This window comes from Phacochoerus africanus, chromosome 6 (assembly GCF_016906955.1).
Source record: "Phacochoerus africanus isolate WHEZ1 chromosome 6, ROS_Pafr_v1, whole genome shotgun sequence".
In the NCBI taxonomy this organism is placed as follows: Eukaryota; Metazoa; Chordata; class Mammalia; order Artiodactyla; family Suidae; genus Phacochoerus; species Phacochoerus africanus.
Genome location: NC_062549.1, coordinates 89,413,016 through 89,429,508, shown reverse-complemented (window position 1 = coordinate 89,429,508; position 16,493 = coordinate 89,413,016). Strand labels below are relative to the sequence as shown.

At 42.5% G+C, this 16,493-nt stretch overlaps 1 protein-coding gene across 1 annotated transcript in view; it reads left to right on the top strand.

Moving 5' to 3' along the window:
* The first annotated feature begins 4,420 nt into the window (after window positions 1–4,420).
* The window catches only part of SDHC (succinate dehydrogenase complex subunit C), a 33,533-nt gene continuing 21,460 nt past the window's right edge, over window positions 4,421–16,493 (top strand). Inside the window, exons 1-3 of the mRNA XM_047784079.1 lie at window positions 4,421–4,502; window positions 11,844–11,900; window positions 14,241–14,342. Coding sequence (XP_047640035.1) covers window positions 4,483–4,502; window positions 11,844–11,900; window positions 14,241–14,342 — 179 coding nt within the window. The 5' untranslated portion in view covers window positions 4,421–4,482. The remainder of the gene's footprint in view (window positions 4,503–11,843; window positions 11,901–14,240; window positions 14,343–16,493) is intronic.

The following is a 16,493-nucleotide window of genomic DNA, read 5'->3' as shown; positions in this document are numbered from 1 at the left end:
TTCCTGGAACCCCCTTAAAATCCCCCGGGGCCCCAGTATGAGGGGGTTGTCCTGAGCCAGTAACCAATTGCAGCCTGGCATGTGCAGTTGAGAGGTGGTGGGGAGGGAGGCAGAGTACAGGGAGCAGAAGGAGCATTGTGTCCTCTGGGTGGATGGGTGGGGGGCCACATACCACCTTATACACTGAGGGCTTTGTGTCTGCTGGCCTCCCCCTGCCTTATGCTGGAATGTTGGGGGGGTGGTCAGGGAGAGGGACAGAAAAAGGGACACAAAAACATTTCTCTGAGGGACAGATGGGCAGGGGAACCTAAATCCTAGGGCTATGATGGGAGATTCCTCCCCAGCTTCTTTCCCTAAGAGTGGCTCCCAGGGCCCTGGGAGTTAGAGGCAGATTTCCCCCAGAGAACTCTGAAAACAGGATATCCCTTTTATCTTGACTACTATGGCTGCATTACAGGTTTCTTGAGATGACCAGGTCCTTTGAGAGTCTTTTTTTTTTTTTTTTTCCTCTTCCCCTCACTTTCCTGCATCCTGGGTGATGTTTTCCAGATAAAAACTTTTCTCCATGAGAAAATACCAGGGAAGAATAACCTGAACCTTCCTTCTTTTGGGGGAAGTCCTTCTGCCTCATGCTGAAATCTAAGCCCATTGTTTAGAGCAAGACAACAAAATTATTTTGAGTGCCAGTTACATATAAAGTGTGGGTATATGGGTAATAGAAAGAGGAATAAAAATTAAGAACCTCCTTTGAAGAGTTCAAAATCTAGTTTACAGGGGCAGAGAGGAGGAGAATCAGAGGACAAATACATCAATAACCAAATACCATAAAGCGTGATGCTTGGTATAGTAGAGTGATGAACAAAGTGCTAAGAGTATGAAGCAGGGCACATAGAGCTACATTAGGAAGATTAAATTACATAATAGAGATTAAAGACAAAAATAACTTTCATTTAATAAATGAAATTCAGAGGAAAGGAGAGTCATGTTTAGTAGGCAATATTAGATGTGGACCAACCTGGAAGGATGCATGCTAATTTGAAAGGAAGAAATGGGTAGTGAGGTTATCTAGGCAGATTGAATAGCAAAAGAGAAGACAGAGATAGGAGTGTGTGTGTGTGTGTGTGTGTGTGTGTGTGTGTGTGTGTGTGTGGTATTGGGTAGGTTTGTGAAGTACTGGGAATATTCAGGGGTATTCTCCACTTTGACTTGATATGGGAAATTGTAGGAAAGGAGTCTGTGCAGGAAAGTTGAAGCCAGTTCGTGGAGGGCCTTAAATGACAGACTAGAGGGTGATTTAATTGGGTACATCATAAACATTTCCTGCAGTTTGGGGAGTGGTATTTGGGCTTAGGAACTGGAGTGACTACATGGTCAGAGCTGAGTTTTAAGACAAATCTGGCCGGAAAAATCATTTAGACCAGCGCTCTCCTGATTGTTGCTTCCTTTGTTTTCTTCCTTGGGATCATCTGCAGTGATTTAGCTTTTCACTGAATCTCTCACACTCCTATCTGGAATGTTTTCCCTTCTCTCTTCCCCTTCCTTTTTGTCACCTCAGGCCTGGGCTAGACCTTGATTCTCTCCTGCTTATTTTTAAGATAAGCCCTGCTCATAAGGGCCTAGCCTTAATCCTTTGAATTTCGATATGATTCATTTCATCAATTTTGGGTTCTAGAGGTTAATTGAGGGGAGAGGTCACTGTTAGTTTCTGCTAAGGGACCATTGCAGGCTCATTTGTAAAGCCAATCTCCTGGTACCTTCCAGACATCTCCTTACACCACTGTTTTGGTGGGTTTGCTGATTAACATATTCCTTTTCTTTTTCTCCCTTTCTCTCTTTCTTGGCTGTGCCTACAGCATGCAGAAGTTCCTGGGCCAGAGATCAAATCTGAGCCACAGCAGTGACAATGTTGGATCCCCAACTTCTAGGCCACCAGGGAAGCCCATGATTAATATGTCTCTTTTTTTTTTTTTTTTCTTTTTCAGCCACACCAGTGTCAAGTGGAAGTTCCCAGGCCAGGGATCTAAATCCAACTGAAGCTGCAACCTATACTACAGCTACAGCAATGCTGGATCCTTATCTCCCTGTACCACAGTGGGAGATCTGGTTTGGTGATTAGCATTGATTTGGTTTGTGGAGCTCAAAATATGGGGCTTGATCATAAACTCCACAGGCAAAATCACCATTATCAATAAATGTTTATAGTATGTTGTAGTCAAAATCCCTGCTTAACTCCATCTCTCCAGTTGTAATCACTTTCTCCTTTTATCCACCACCCCTTCCCCGATACCCCTTTCATAAGTTGCTGGTGTGTGTGTGTGTGTGTGTGTGTGTGTGTGTCTTTTTAGGGCCACACCCACAGCATATGGAAGTTCCCAGGCGAATCAGAGCTGTAGCTGCCAGCCTATACCACAGCTCATGGCTATACCGGGGATTGAGTGAGGCCAGGGATTGAACCCTCGTCCTCATGGATAGTAGTGGGGTTCATTACTGCTGAGCCATGATGAGACCTCTGAGTTGCTAATTTTTTTGTTGTACTTCTTTCTTTTTCTACTGATCCTAAGGTTATAAACCTCTTGAGAATATACAGGTTCGTATCTTTGAATCCCCTAAAGCACCTTCACAGACTCTGGCAAAAAGTCAGTACCACGTATGTTAAGTGAAATTATTTAAAGAGCTACGTGAAAGAGGCATTCATTAGGTTTGTTAATGTGAAGTTTCAGAAGGCCAGAGTAGGATCAATGACTAGAAGTTCAATAGCAGAGAACTGTATTTTATTTAATTAATTAATTTTATTTTTTAAATTTATTTTTGGCTAAGCCTGAAGTGGTCAGGAATGAAACTCCCACCACAGCAGTGACCTAAGCCATGTCAGTGACAATGCCAGATCCTTAACTGCTGGGCCACCAGGGAATGCCAAAAAACTGTATTTTAACATAACTTCCATGACGAAATTGTTTACTAAATGAAACTTTTTTTGTTGTTTTTTTTTGTCTTTTTAGGGCCGCACCTTCGGCATGTGGAGGTTCCCAGGCTAGGGGTCTAATTGGAGCTGTAGCCGCCAGCCTATGCCACAGCCACAGCAATGCAGGATCTGAGCGAGTCTGCCACCTATACCACAGCTCACAGCAACACGGGATCCTTAACCCACTGATCGAGGCCAGGGATGGAACCTGAAACCTCGTGGTTCCTCATCTGATTCCTTATCCACTGAACCACAACGGGAACTCCTGAAACTTGTTTTTTGAGGTATCCATTATTGAATGTGTTAGAGCAGTCGTGAAGATCAGCTGTCAGTAATGTTGCAGAGAAGATTCCTGAACTGGTTAGAAAATCCAGGTCAGAGAGTCTCTAAGCTTTCTTCCGATCCAGAAGTTTTTTAAAGTGCTTTTTTTTTTTTGCCAGCATTACATGCAAAACAGTACTTTCATTTAATGCAGAAGCAAGTGAATCTGTGCTATTTAAGCCCTGAAAGGAAAAGTGCAGGAGTGCTAAATATAAATGAGATCTGAATATTAATGTAATTAATGTTTTATTGTAGAACAGGAGTTGCCCTGAGCTGTCTCCTTCACTCCTCCTCACCCTCCCTCCTCAAAAGAGACTCAAGAACTTTTGTGCTCTTCCATTCCTTTCCACTTGCTTGTTTTATCCCTTTAAGTCCTAAGTGCTCTGGAAGTGACTGCTGTGTTTGGATCCCTCAAAACTGTTTTTATGTATATAAATCAAAGTAAGTTCTCCCCACCCCCACCCCAGGTTCTTCTGGCAGTGGGTGTCACCCACATAGCCCTGAAAGAAGGAAAAGGGAGCCTTGTCTTTGGTTGGTGGGCGGCTAGCCCTTGTGGCAGCTCAAGCCCAGTCGTTGTGAGGCATAAAACTAATAGAAGTGGTGAGAGGAGGTTCCCAGTCCTTGGGAATGGTGGTCTTCGAGGTTCTTTCTCCCATGGACCTTCTGCATTGTATCTCTGTATTGGTGAAGGTTCACTTAAGAATGGGAAGGAGCCCAAAGCATCTTTTTCCCTGGGTGTCTCAGTCGCCCTTACCCAGACATTTTCAGTCCTACCTTGGAGGAGTAGGAAGTGAAACTAGGCTGAGATATCCTCAGGGAAGAAGGTGGGCAAGTCCTCTGCTTTGTGGTGCTAAACAAAATGAATGTGTCCGCAGGTGAAAGGCAGACTGCAGAATCTGAGCCGGCGGCAATTTTGCGAAAGCCTTGGTACTTTACGGTAGAAGTCCGCTGAGAGGCAGGGGCGGAGACCAATTGAGCAAAAAAAAAAAAAAAAAATATATATATATATATCAGCAAAGAGGCTGAACTGGGCTGAGCCAGAATAATCAGCAGAGTCTGATTTGGGCTGAGCCAGAGAAGCTGCCAATCCTCTTAAAGAGCCAGCGTACTCACGTGACAGAAGCCACCGCCCACCACCCCTCCCCTCACCAGAGTGGTGAGGCTGCCTGGCGTCACTTCCGTCCAGGCCGGAACCCAAGATGGCTGCGCTCTTGTTGAGGTGACTTTAGTGTGGGGCTGGGAGTCAGTGCCGGCGGCCCTTTGGAGCTCTGCCCTGGACCCTCACGTCTTGCTGACAGCTGTTTACCCCGTGTCTGGGCAAGGAGGGGACCCGTGGGTGGAGGTCACGCGCCCTGGAATCCTAGAGACCCTCCCCTCCCCCATCCGCTCCTGTGAACCCTGTAGGGCTTCAGGGTCACTGGCCGATTATCTTTTCCTTACTCCTTACAGATGGGTGGCGGGGCTCTCGCCCTTTCTACTTTTCCCACTTTTCGTACTTCTTTTTCCCAAATTGCTCACAGTGCCGCAGCCAGAGACGAGCTCCGAGAAAGTAAATAGCTGACTTCTCTTGTTTAGGGATTGGGCTTCGAGGTGAGGGATCTTGGTGTACTTTGCCTTTGCGTCTACTCCTGCAGACACCAGTTGCTGGCGATGAGTGGGTACTGCCCAGTTTCGTAAAGGGGCCCTGGCAGAGAGTGCAAGAGTCCTGGACCCCTACCCGGCTGCGTTTAGCAGTAGCGCCAATAGTGGTCGCTCTGCTACCCCACAGCAGCCAGGAAATTCAATTTTAGTTTATATTTTGAGTTGGGAGGTGGAGGAAATGGATGGCTCCGTTTTTCCTCTACAGTGTCACCTCGTCCACAGAAATAGCCTAGATTTTTTTTTTCCATTCTGAACTGTCCACTGTATACAAGGCCTCCTCTTCTGCTCAGAGCCTTTCTAGCCATAGCAACTTTAGTGACTGTAGACACTCTTGGTACAAATCCCAGCATAGTTTCGTGCCAGCACTATTTTTGGAAACTATTTTGTTATGGAAAGTTAGCTTTAATGCTGTTGAGATTTAATTTCTGATTTCCCCAAATGCCTTCTCATTTCTCTTTCCACTTCAGTCATGCAGTATAAAAATAGACAGACTTTATTTAGGTTTTCTCTGTGACAAAATGATTCCTCTTGGAGTTGAGAGCAGGGATCAGTATCTTAATCCTTCATTTTGCTACCTGCCTCTTATCCGCAGATGTGTCTTTTTTTCCCTAAAATCTGCCGGGGTTAGTCTTCCCAGACTGCGTTCTTTGTTACAAGTAGTTTGACTGTAATTGAGTACTTTTGATTTCTTTGATATATCATAATTTAGATGTCACAGGCTTTTTGGTGGAATTAACATGCTTGAAATAATCATGTTGGGTCTGTAACAGTTCGTTTTAGAAGTTTCATGATGAAATAAGGGATTAAAAACATTTTTTTCTTGATGGAAGTTATGGGCCTAATTCTAGTTCTCTAGAGGAATTTGGAGCTTTTATAATGTGCTAATTTAACCTCAAAGGAAAATACCTTCTGAGGAACCCTAGGAGCTGGTTTCTAGTTCAGTAATATCACTAGTTCCATTCTTTTGGACAAGTTGAGGTTGTTGATTACATGATTGTGGTTTCTTCATTTGTGAATGAAAATAGTAATAACTTAAACCTACTTAAGAGAAATCATGGCTAAACATTTGTTTTTTTCTTTTTTGGCCGGCCTGAGGCATGAGGAGTTCCCTGGCTAGGGGTCTGAGCCATGCCACGCTGTGGCAACGCCGGATCTTTAACCCACTTTGCCAGGCTGGGGCTCGAACTGAGTCCCAGCACTTCAGACACTGCCAATCCCCTTACACCACAGCGGGAACTGCTGGCTAAACATTTTTAATGCTAGGTTAACAAAAATTATTAGTTATCACCGAATAGTATGTCATGGCTTTTGAACAGTGCTCTGTATTTTATATACTCCCTAAACTGTTCACAGCCTCTCTAGGGATGAATAACCACCTGAGTAGCACAAACTCCATTGGCATTTAGTAAGGAATGATTCACCAAAATCAATTTGGAGATAAAGAACTCAGCTAAGAACGGCTAGGCTTCTACCTAGTAATGTTCATGCAGCTTAAGCACAAAGCCACCAGGAGTCATTAGCCTTCTGGACATTGCTTGTCATATTAAATGCTACATCTGAAACACCCTCTAAAAATAAGGCTTAATTCTGAATTCCTAAGACTGCTTTTAAAAATAAGTATACTTATTCACAAAGCATTTTTTTGAGCCTCTTCTACATGTCATATAATAGATGCTATGGATGCAGAGTATTCCAGCCAGTTTTTGAGGAGCTCAAAGTTTAGCAAAGGAGATAGATTAATTATTAAGCAGCATCATGTGATCCCCCCCACACACACTTTTTTGGCTGCCCCTTGGCATATGGAGTTTCCAGACCAGGAATCAGATCCTAGCCATAGTTGCAACCCAAGCTGCAGCTGCAGCAACGCCAGATCCTTAATCCTTAACCCTCTGTGCCAGGCTGGGGATTAAACCTGTGTCCCAGCACTTCTGAGATGCTGCCAATCCCATTGTGCCACATCGGGCATACCGACATAATGTTGATTTAGAGACATGAACATCTGTCATGTATGGGAGCATGACAGGTGTAGCGTGTAAGGCTAAAGGGGTGACAAAGTTGGCATTTAGGGGTTGTTGGGTCTTAAAGGATGAGTTTTTCAGGCTGTGAGGGTGGTCCATTCAGAGAATAGCCTGAGCAAAGGCATATGATCTTAAGAGGGCTTGCTGTCTGGAATAAATGTAACATTCAACATAGTAGAGGTATAGAGGGCTGAAGAGAACTTGTGGGAGAATAGGCCTGGAGAGTTGGATTGGGGCCATGTTGAGAAGGGCCTTGTTTGACCACAGTATGAACCTTATAAGCAGTGGGAAACTGTTAAAGACTTTGAGACAGAAGATCGATGAAATCAACTTTATTTTTCAGTAAGTTAACTCTGGTATTTTTTTTTTTTTTGTCTTTTTAGGACTGTACCCACAGCATGTGGAGGTTCCCAGGCTAGGAGTCTAATCATAGCTGTTGCTGCCGGCCTGCCTGAGCCACAGCAACCAATGCCAGATCCGAGCCATGTCTATGACCTACACCACAGCCCACTGCAACACCAGATCCTTAACCCACTGAGCAGCTCCTTAACCCTCTGAGCGAGGCCAGGGATCGAACCTGCAGCCTGATGGTTCCTATTGGATTCGTTTCTGCTGAGCCACAATGGGAACTCCCCCCCCCTTTTTTTTTTCTTTTAACTCTGGTAATTTTGAATGATAGAGAAGAGATTGGTGCTAGGAGATCAATTCATTAGTTCCTGTTATAGTCATCTTAGTGAGAAATAAAGAGGCTATGGACTAAAACAATTGACTGAAGTTTCTTAGGTAGTACTGGTAGGATCAGGTGATGCCTTGCATATTAATGGGGGGGAGATAAGAGAAAGGAAATCAAGAATGACTTACAGTGTAGCTTTGTAGTTAGTTGGGTGCTCATACCATTAGTCAGAACTTTTCTGTGTGAATGATTGTGCTTCATCATGTCCTTCAAGGTTATATAAATATTTCAGTGTTGCTATTATCTCAGACATTTATGAAACTAAATTTTGGCATACCATCAGATCAAGTTTAGAGGGCATGCACAGAGAAACTCATAGTCACATTTTGCTTTGGACCAAAAATGGTTTTTATTCAGTTTGATCACATAGGCTTGGCTTTGAATAACTTTTGTTTTTGTTCCCCGCCACCCCCCAAAGTCAGATCCATTTTCAGCAAATGAGTATTTCTACACCACCAAGAGTTTGGTTTGTTTGTTTGCTTTTTAGGGCTGCACCCGTGGCATATGAAGGTTCCCAGGCTAGGGGTCGGATTGGTGCGCAGCAGCTGGCCTACACCACAGCCATAGCAATGCAGGATCTGAACCATGTCTGCAACCTACACTGCAGCTCAAGGCAACAACGGATCCTTAACCCACTGAGCGAGGCCAAGGATTGAACCTGCAACCTCATGCTTCCTAGTTGGATTTATTTCTGCTGCACCATGACAGGGGCTCCCACAAAGAGTTTTTAAAAGAAGGTGATGTGGGGGCTTCCTGTCATGGTGCAGTGGTTAACAAATCCAACTAGGAACCATGAGGTTTTGGGTTTGATTCCTGGCCTTGCTCATTGGATTAAGGATCCGGCATTGTCGTGAGCTGTGGTATAGGTTGCAGATGTGGCTCAGATCCTCGGTTGCTGTGGCTCTGGTGTAGGCCAGTCTGATTCGACCCCTAGCCTGGGAACCTCCTTATGCTATGGCAGCAGGCCTAGAAAAGGCAAAAAAAAAAGACAAAAAAGAGAAGGTGATGTGAATTCTTAAGATCTTGGGGAGACCAATGAAATATTAATATTTTACATATATGTGGTATATTGTAGTTTAGAGAATGCTCTTCTGTATATTTTTTCATGTGATTTTCCCAGCAACCAATAACATTTAAGTGTTATCAGTTGCTTTTTTTTTTTTTTTTTCTTTCTTTCTGCTGTTTCTTTGGGCCGCTCCTGCGGCATATGGAGGTTCCCAGGCTAGGGGTCGAATCGGAGCTGTAGCCACCGCCCTACGCCAGAGCCACAGCAACTCAGGATCCGAGCCGAGTCTGTAACCTATACCACAGCTCACAGCGTTAACCCACTGAGCAAGGGCAGGGACCGAACCCGCAACCTCATGGTTCCTAGTCGGATTCGTTAACCACTGCGCCACGACGGGAACTCCTATCAGTTCCGTTTTATAAATGAAAAAGCTGAGACTCAGTGTCTCACTAAAGTTACACAGCTTATGCAGATCTAGACCTCCTCTTTCTACAGTACTGTTGTTACCGCAATACAGAGAAGAGTTTCAAAAACAATTTGAGCAATGATTACATTTTGGGTGAGGCATGTATAATGCAATTAGAAAAGGATAGCACTAACTAGAAATTACAAGTTCTGTCCTGTTAATTAAAAATAAAACAAAGCATTATTACTTCCCAGCTATAACATATAAAAAGCACTATTCCTTGGTGGAAAAAGAGAAATCTTTTCAGAGTTCCTGGCATCACATAAAAGACAAGGATAGATTAGATATCTACTCTTGTCATATTTCAAATAAGTTTATGCAGTTGTGCTGCTAGTTTCTGCTAGGACCTTGTGGCAAGTTGACATTGGTCTTTGTCTGGGAAACAATAGCACTAGACAGAGCAATGTAGATTCCAGCCCACATCTACAAACTCTTGCTGGGTAGCTGAGTGACGACCTAGCCTGGTGTGAGGAATGCATGCCCTGCAACTTCAGAGCCACAATTACTTCAATTGATTTAAAGAGATTTGTTCCCACTTCTTTCTGGGAGCCTTGGGTACACAATGTCTGTATTCACCTCTAGCCTCCAAAGCTAGAAAGAGGGAGGGACTGAAGGAAGTGTTGGTTGGGTTATTTTCCCTTCAAATAGTGGGCCCTTCTAGTGTTCTACTGTAAAGCATAAGGTTCTTGAAATGTTTATGCATCTAATATCAGTGGTGTGAGGCACATCATGATCTTTTTTTAGACGATCGTAGGTTTTTTTTTGGTCTTTAGGGCCAAACCTGCAGCACATGGGGGTTCCCAGGCTAAGGGTCGAATTGGAGCTATAGTTGCTGGCCAACACACAGCCACAGCAATGCTGGATCCAAGCCACATCTGTGATCTACACCACTGCTCATGGCAATGCCGGATCCCTAACCCACTGAGCTAGGCTAGGAGTCAAACCTGTGTCCTCATGAATACTAATCAGATTTGTTTCCACCAAGCTACGACCTGTCCTCCAGATCATAGGATTTTAATGAGATCTTATAGCCTCACAGTGTTTTGAACATAGTTAATATATAGTGAACTTTTGTTGAATCTCACTGTATTTTCAGTTTTAGTCCCAGAGTTTCACTCTAAGTTTCTTAAATACCTCTGGAAGGATTGGATATAATGTGAGTTAAAAGCAAATAGTGATCATGTGATTTTCATTATACAGTATAAATGCTGGATCAATTAAATTCTTTTTACATAGAATTCCTGGCTACATTTTTGTCTTGGGCTTCAAAAGCAGTTTCAGTATTGATGTGTACGTTTCAAAAATAGCAACTTTTTTAGTAGAAAATTTATGTATCATCAAGTACTTTTTCATGTGGTTGGTAAAGAAATCTTTGCATTCTCATATCTTTTGCACTGTTATATGTGGCAGCCTTTTTCACTTGAAGTTCATCCAGCTTGTTGGAACTTGATGATAGTTCTTAAAATGACAGCTGAGTATTTAGGACCCTCCCTCCTTAAACCCTTTGTTCTTTTTTTTTTTTTTTTTTTTTTGGCTGCACCCATGGCATGTGAAAGTTCCCAGGCCAGGGATTGAACCTGCGCCACAGCAGTGACCTGAGCTGCTGCAGTGACAATTCTGGATTTTTTTGTGTGTGTCTTTTTTTTTAGGGCCGCACATATGGAGGTTCCCAGGCTAGGGGTCCAATTGGAGCTGTAGCTGCTGGCCTATGTTACAGCCACAGCAACCCGGGATCATCACTGTGTCTGCGATCCACACCACAGCTCACGGCAATCCTGGATCCTTAACCCACTGAGCAAGGCCAGGGATCAAACCCACGTCCTCATGGATGCTAGTCAGCTTCATTTCCACTGAGCCATAATGGGAGCTCCAACAATGCTGGATTTTTAACCCGCTGTACCACAGGGAAACTCCAAACTTGTTGTTCTTTAAACCTTTTAGATTCATCCATTTGCAGCAGGTGTCTGCTTTGGCTGAGGCGTATAGTACTTGGATGTTCACGGGCCAGGGATTGAATCTGAGCTGCATCTGTGACCTCTGCCACAGCTGTGGCAGTGCTAGATCCTTAACCCACTGTACCACAGTGGGGACTCCCTTTTTTAAAATAACCCTGTCTTTTAACCATAACCTCCTTTAAGACCTAGATTGAAAAAAATTGCGTTCTGTATTCTCTGTTGAGCATTACCAACTTTTTATTTGTGTACTGCTGAAACTTGTTTTGCATTTGTAAGTAATATTTATGATTATTTTCAAGTTATTTATTTATTTTTTGCTTTTTAGGGCTGCACCCATAGCATATGGAAGTTCCCAGACTAGGGGACACATTGGAACTACAGCTGCCGGCCTGTGCCACAGTCACAGACACGCAGGATCTGAGTCACATCTGTGACCTACACCACAGCTCACAGCAACACTAGATCCCCAACCCACTGATCGAGGCCAGGGATCTGAACCCACATCTTCATGGATACTAGTAGGATTTGTTTCTGTTGCACCGCAGTGGGAACTCCCTCTATTTATTTAAACTAGACAAATCCAACTAGAAAAAAATCTCAAAGATCCTGATACTCTCATTGTTTTCATCTTATTCCTAATTTTCCCTTCTACCCCTAAGTCCAATATAGTACAAAAATAAAGTTGATATACTAAAATTGGTCTCTAAATGTGTATTGACTCTTGGTTCTCTTATCTTGCAGACATGTTGGCCGTCATTGCCTCCGTGCCCATCTTGGTCCTCAGCTCTGTATCAGAAAGTAAGTTTCTAAATCTGTGTGAAGATTATTATTATGTAACCTTTTTCCCTCAGAGAAAAGCAGAAGATTCTTGACTAAGGTTTTTCAGGTATGTAGAAAAGCAGGTAATTGTAGATGGTAGGCTGCAAATTAAGTGGTTACTATTTTTCTTACCTAGAAAAGTAGAGGAAGAAGGAAGGATAAGACTGTATCTTTGATCTTTTCTTAATTTCCCTCACTTTCAGCTTTTCTGCTATATTTAACTTAATTGATTTACTCCCTTTCTTTATTCTTTCCTTGATAGCTAATCCTCTCCATTCTATTTAGTTTTTCTTCCTTTTGTGTTTTCTTTTTCTTGTAACCTTTAATTTGAGGCAGCTCCCAGGACCTAGTCTTTAAATCTGTTTCTTCCTGCTATATTTATTCCTAGTCTATTGACTTCACCAACTGCCTCTGTGCTTTTTTTCAAACTTTTAATTTTAGAAATATTTTGTAGTTTCAGAAAAGTTGGAAGAATAGTACAAGGAAGTTCTATATGCCTTTCACCTAAATTTATCAGTTAACATTTTGCTATGCCTACCTATTACTCTATATTTTAGTTTGTGCCATATGAAATTGTTATTTTTGAAGGTCAGAACTAGCCTAATATTGTAGTTCCCTGGTGGAGCATCAGATTAAGGATCCATTGTTGTCATTGCTGTGACTCGGGTCACTGCTGTGGCTTGCGTTCAATCCCTGGCCAGGAACTTCCTCATGCCATGGGTGCAGCCAAAAAAAAAAAGCAGCAAAAACACCTGGCCTAATATTGACAATTTAATATGGTTCAGCCTGATATATATTTAATTATTGTGATTATTTTCTCTGAATTCTTTGAGAGTAAGTTGTAGACATCATGACCTTTTACTTCTAAATACTTCTCCTAAGAACAAGAACATATGTATAAATGCAGTTATCAAATTCAGGAAATTTAACATTGATGTAGTCTTATCCTATACACAGTTGATTTTCAGATTTTCCATTTGCCTCAAATAATGTACTTTATAGAAATATAGCCTGCCTGTCCTCCATTCAGGATCTAATTAGGCTCATATTGTATTTATATGTCATATTTCTTTAGTATTCTTTAGTTTGGAACTGTTTCTTAGCTTTCCTTTGTCTTTTTATGACGTTGACAGTTTTGAAAAATATAGGTGAGTTGTTTTGTAGAGGGTCTAAAATTAGGTTTGTTGTTTTCTAATGATTACATGTGAGTTACCAATTTTTGGCAGAAATAATGCATATCCTCAGTACATCACATCAGGGGCATATGATGTCATTAGTCCCATTATTGGTGATTTTAAATTTCATCATTTGAATACAGAAACATCTGCTAAGTTTTTTCCCAGTATGGAGTTACTGGTTTGTCCCAGTATGGAGTTACCCACGGCATATGGAAGTTCCCAGGCTAGGGGTTGGATCAGAGCTACAGCTGCCTGCCTACATGACAGCCACAGCAATGTGGGATGCCAGCCATGTCTGTGACCTACACCATAGCTCACAGCAATGCCGGATCCTTAACCCACTGAGTGAGGCCAGGGATCAAACCTGCATCCTCATGGTTCATAGTCAGGTTTCTTGACCACTGAGGCACGAAGGGAACTCCTGAAGTTAGTTTTTAACTTCTGTAATTAATAAATAATTTGTGGGGAAATATTTTCTTGAGGGAGATGGAATCCTATTTAATATAGGCACATAATAAGTTAAGTTGTTGAACATAGCTGTTTAACAATTGACTTCAGCCTAGCCCAGAGACTAGGACCAAGAAACTATTCAGAGGTACTAAGCTGAAGCTGAATCCAGTTCTTTTTTTTTTTTTGTCTTTTTGCCATTTTCTTGGGCCGCTCTCGCGGCACATGGAGGTTTCCAGGCTAGAGGTCTAATCTGAGCTGTAGTCACCGGCCTATGCCAGAGCCACAGCAACGCAGGATCCGAGCTGCATCTGCAAGCTATACCACAGCTCATGGCAACGCCGGATCCTCGACCCACTGAGCAAGGCCAGGGATCGAACCCGCAACCTCATGGTATTGAAATATTGTATTTGCCCTGCCACCCAACAAGAAAGCTTAGCTTCCATTATTGGGCCTATGTGTTGGGGGATTGGAAAGAAGAGTTATCCTCTGATATGACCTCATTGGGTGATTGAGGTTATTAATAACTGAGTCAAACTTGGCAGAAAGATAAGATGAGTGGACACATGTATTTTCCTAATGCATGGACTCATCTAGCTTGGCTTACCTTTTTTTAATTTTAACTTTTTGTTGTATAAATACTTAAACCAAGTTTACTTTTAATCATTTTTAAAACCTTTTGGTTTTATTTTAGTGCTGTTCCTTTGGGAACCACAGCCAAAGAAGAGATGGAGAGATTCTGGAATAAGAACCTTGGTTCAAACCGTCCTTTGTCTCCCCATATCACTATCTACCGGTAAGGGCTCTGGAACCAGGGAATTTAGTAGTAGTGGGTAAAAGTTTTAGAGGTTGGCCCATAGCCTCTATGATGATTTCCCTCAGGTATTTTTTATAACAAGATGACTAAATTCTATCTTCTGGCCTTAGAATGGTAATCTAGCCTGCAAAACTACTATTTGGAAAACTCTGGTAAGTGAAAATGTAATTCCCATTAATTAAAAATAATTATTTTGAAACAATTTCAAATTCACATAAATGTTGCAGAAATAGTGCACTGTGTTGCTATATACCTTTATGTAGATGCCCAATGTGTTAATATCTTTGAATGATTTAAAAACAAGTGTAGAAATGATGGTGCCCCATACTCCTGTATTAAGTTTTCCTTCTTTTTTTTTTTTTTTCTTCTTCATATGCTGCAACTGTGGCAACACTGGATCCTTTAACCCACTGCACCAGGCTGGGGATCAGATCTGTGCCTCCATGGCCACCCAAGGCACTGCAGTCAGATTCTTTTTTGGGTGGGGTGGGGTGGGGTCTGTGTGTGTCTTTTTAGGGCCACACCTGCAGCATAAGGCGCTTCCCAGGCTAGGGGTCAGCCACAGCTACGCAGAATCCGAGCCACGTCTGCGACCTACACCACAGCTCATGGCAATGCCGGATCCTTAACCCACTGAGCATGGCCAGGGATCAAACCCTTGTCCTCATGGATGCTGGTCTGTTTTGCTAACCACTGAGCCATGACAGGAACTCCAGATTCTTTTTTTTTTCGTTTCTTTTCTTTTTTTAAATGAGAGTTGCAACGTTTATTTCAGGTTCTCTCTCGGGGTTTATTTTTTTTTCCGCCACTCAGACAGTATGTGGGAACTCCTGGGCCAGGGATTGAACCTACACTGCACAGTAGCAAACAGAACCACAGCAGTAAGAACGCAGGAGCCTCAACCCGCTAGACCATCACAGAACTCTCTGCAGTCAGATTCTTAACTCACTGTGCCACAGCAGGAACACCCAGTATTAGTTTTCTATTGCTGCTCTCACAAGTTATCACAAACTTTGTAGCTCAAAACAGCACATTTGTTATCTCATAGTCCTATAGGTCAAAGTCTGGCTCATGTTTCACAGAGCTAACATTAAGGTGTTATTCAGGGCTGCATTCTCTTCCAGAGGCTCTAGAGTCTGTTTCCTTGCCTCTTTCACCTTCTAAAGGCTGCTCTGTATACCTTGACTTGTGGCCTCCTTCCTTCATCTTCAGCAAGCAATGGAGGGTCAGGCTGTCCCATGTCATCACTTTCATTGTCACATTTGTCTCTGATTCCCTTCTTCCAGCAGCCTCTTCCACTTTTAAGGACACTTTGTATTACATTGAGCCCTCTAGATTATCCAGGATAATCTTCTTATCTTAAGGTGAATTTATTAACAACCTTAATTTCATCTGTAGCCTTAATACCCCTTTGCCACTCAAGGTAAATACTCGCATGTTCCAGGGATTAGAATGTGGACGTCTTTCTGCCTTCCACAATCTCTTAGTACTTGAATGTATGTTTTCTGAATTCCAGGGAACTCTCCATAGAACAACCATCATAGAAAATTAACATTGATCCAGTGTTACCATCTAATCCTCAAATCCCATTCACATTTTGCCAGTTGTTCCAGTAATATCCCATATAGGTCCAAGATCCAACTCAGGAACATGTATTACACTGAGTTCTCTCTCTCTCTCTCTCTCTTTTTTTTCCTTTTTTTAAAATCTTTTTAGGGCCACACCTGCGGCATTTGGAGGTCCCCAGGTTAGGGGTTGATTGAACCTGTATCCCAGCGCCCTCAATATGCCACCAATCCTGTTGCGCCATATCGGGAACTCCAAAGGGTTTGTCTGATTTTTTTTGTGATTTATGCAATTTTGGCAGGAATACTTTTTTGGGGGGCGGGGCAGGAATACTTCTGAAGTGATACCATGTTCTTAGTGTATCCTGTCAGGGGATGACACATGATGACATAATGATACTGTTTGTGGTGATGAAACTTTTATCACTGGTTAGGATTTCTCCACTGTAAAATTAATGAATAAAAATGTTGTGTTTATTAATACTTTGTAGGGAGATATTCTTGAGACTATAGTCTATTTCTTGTTAGATATTTACCCATTGGTATCTGTTGATGGTACTTGTCT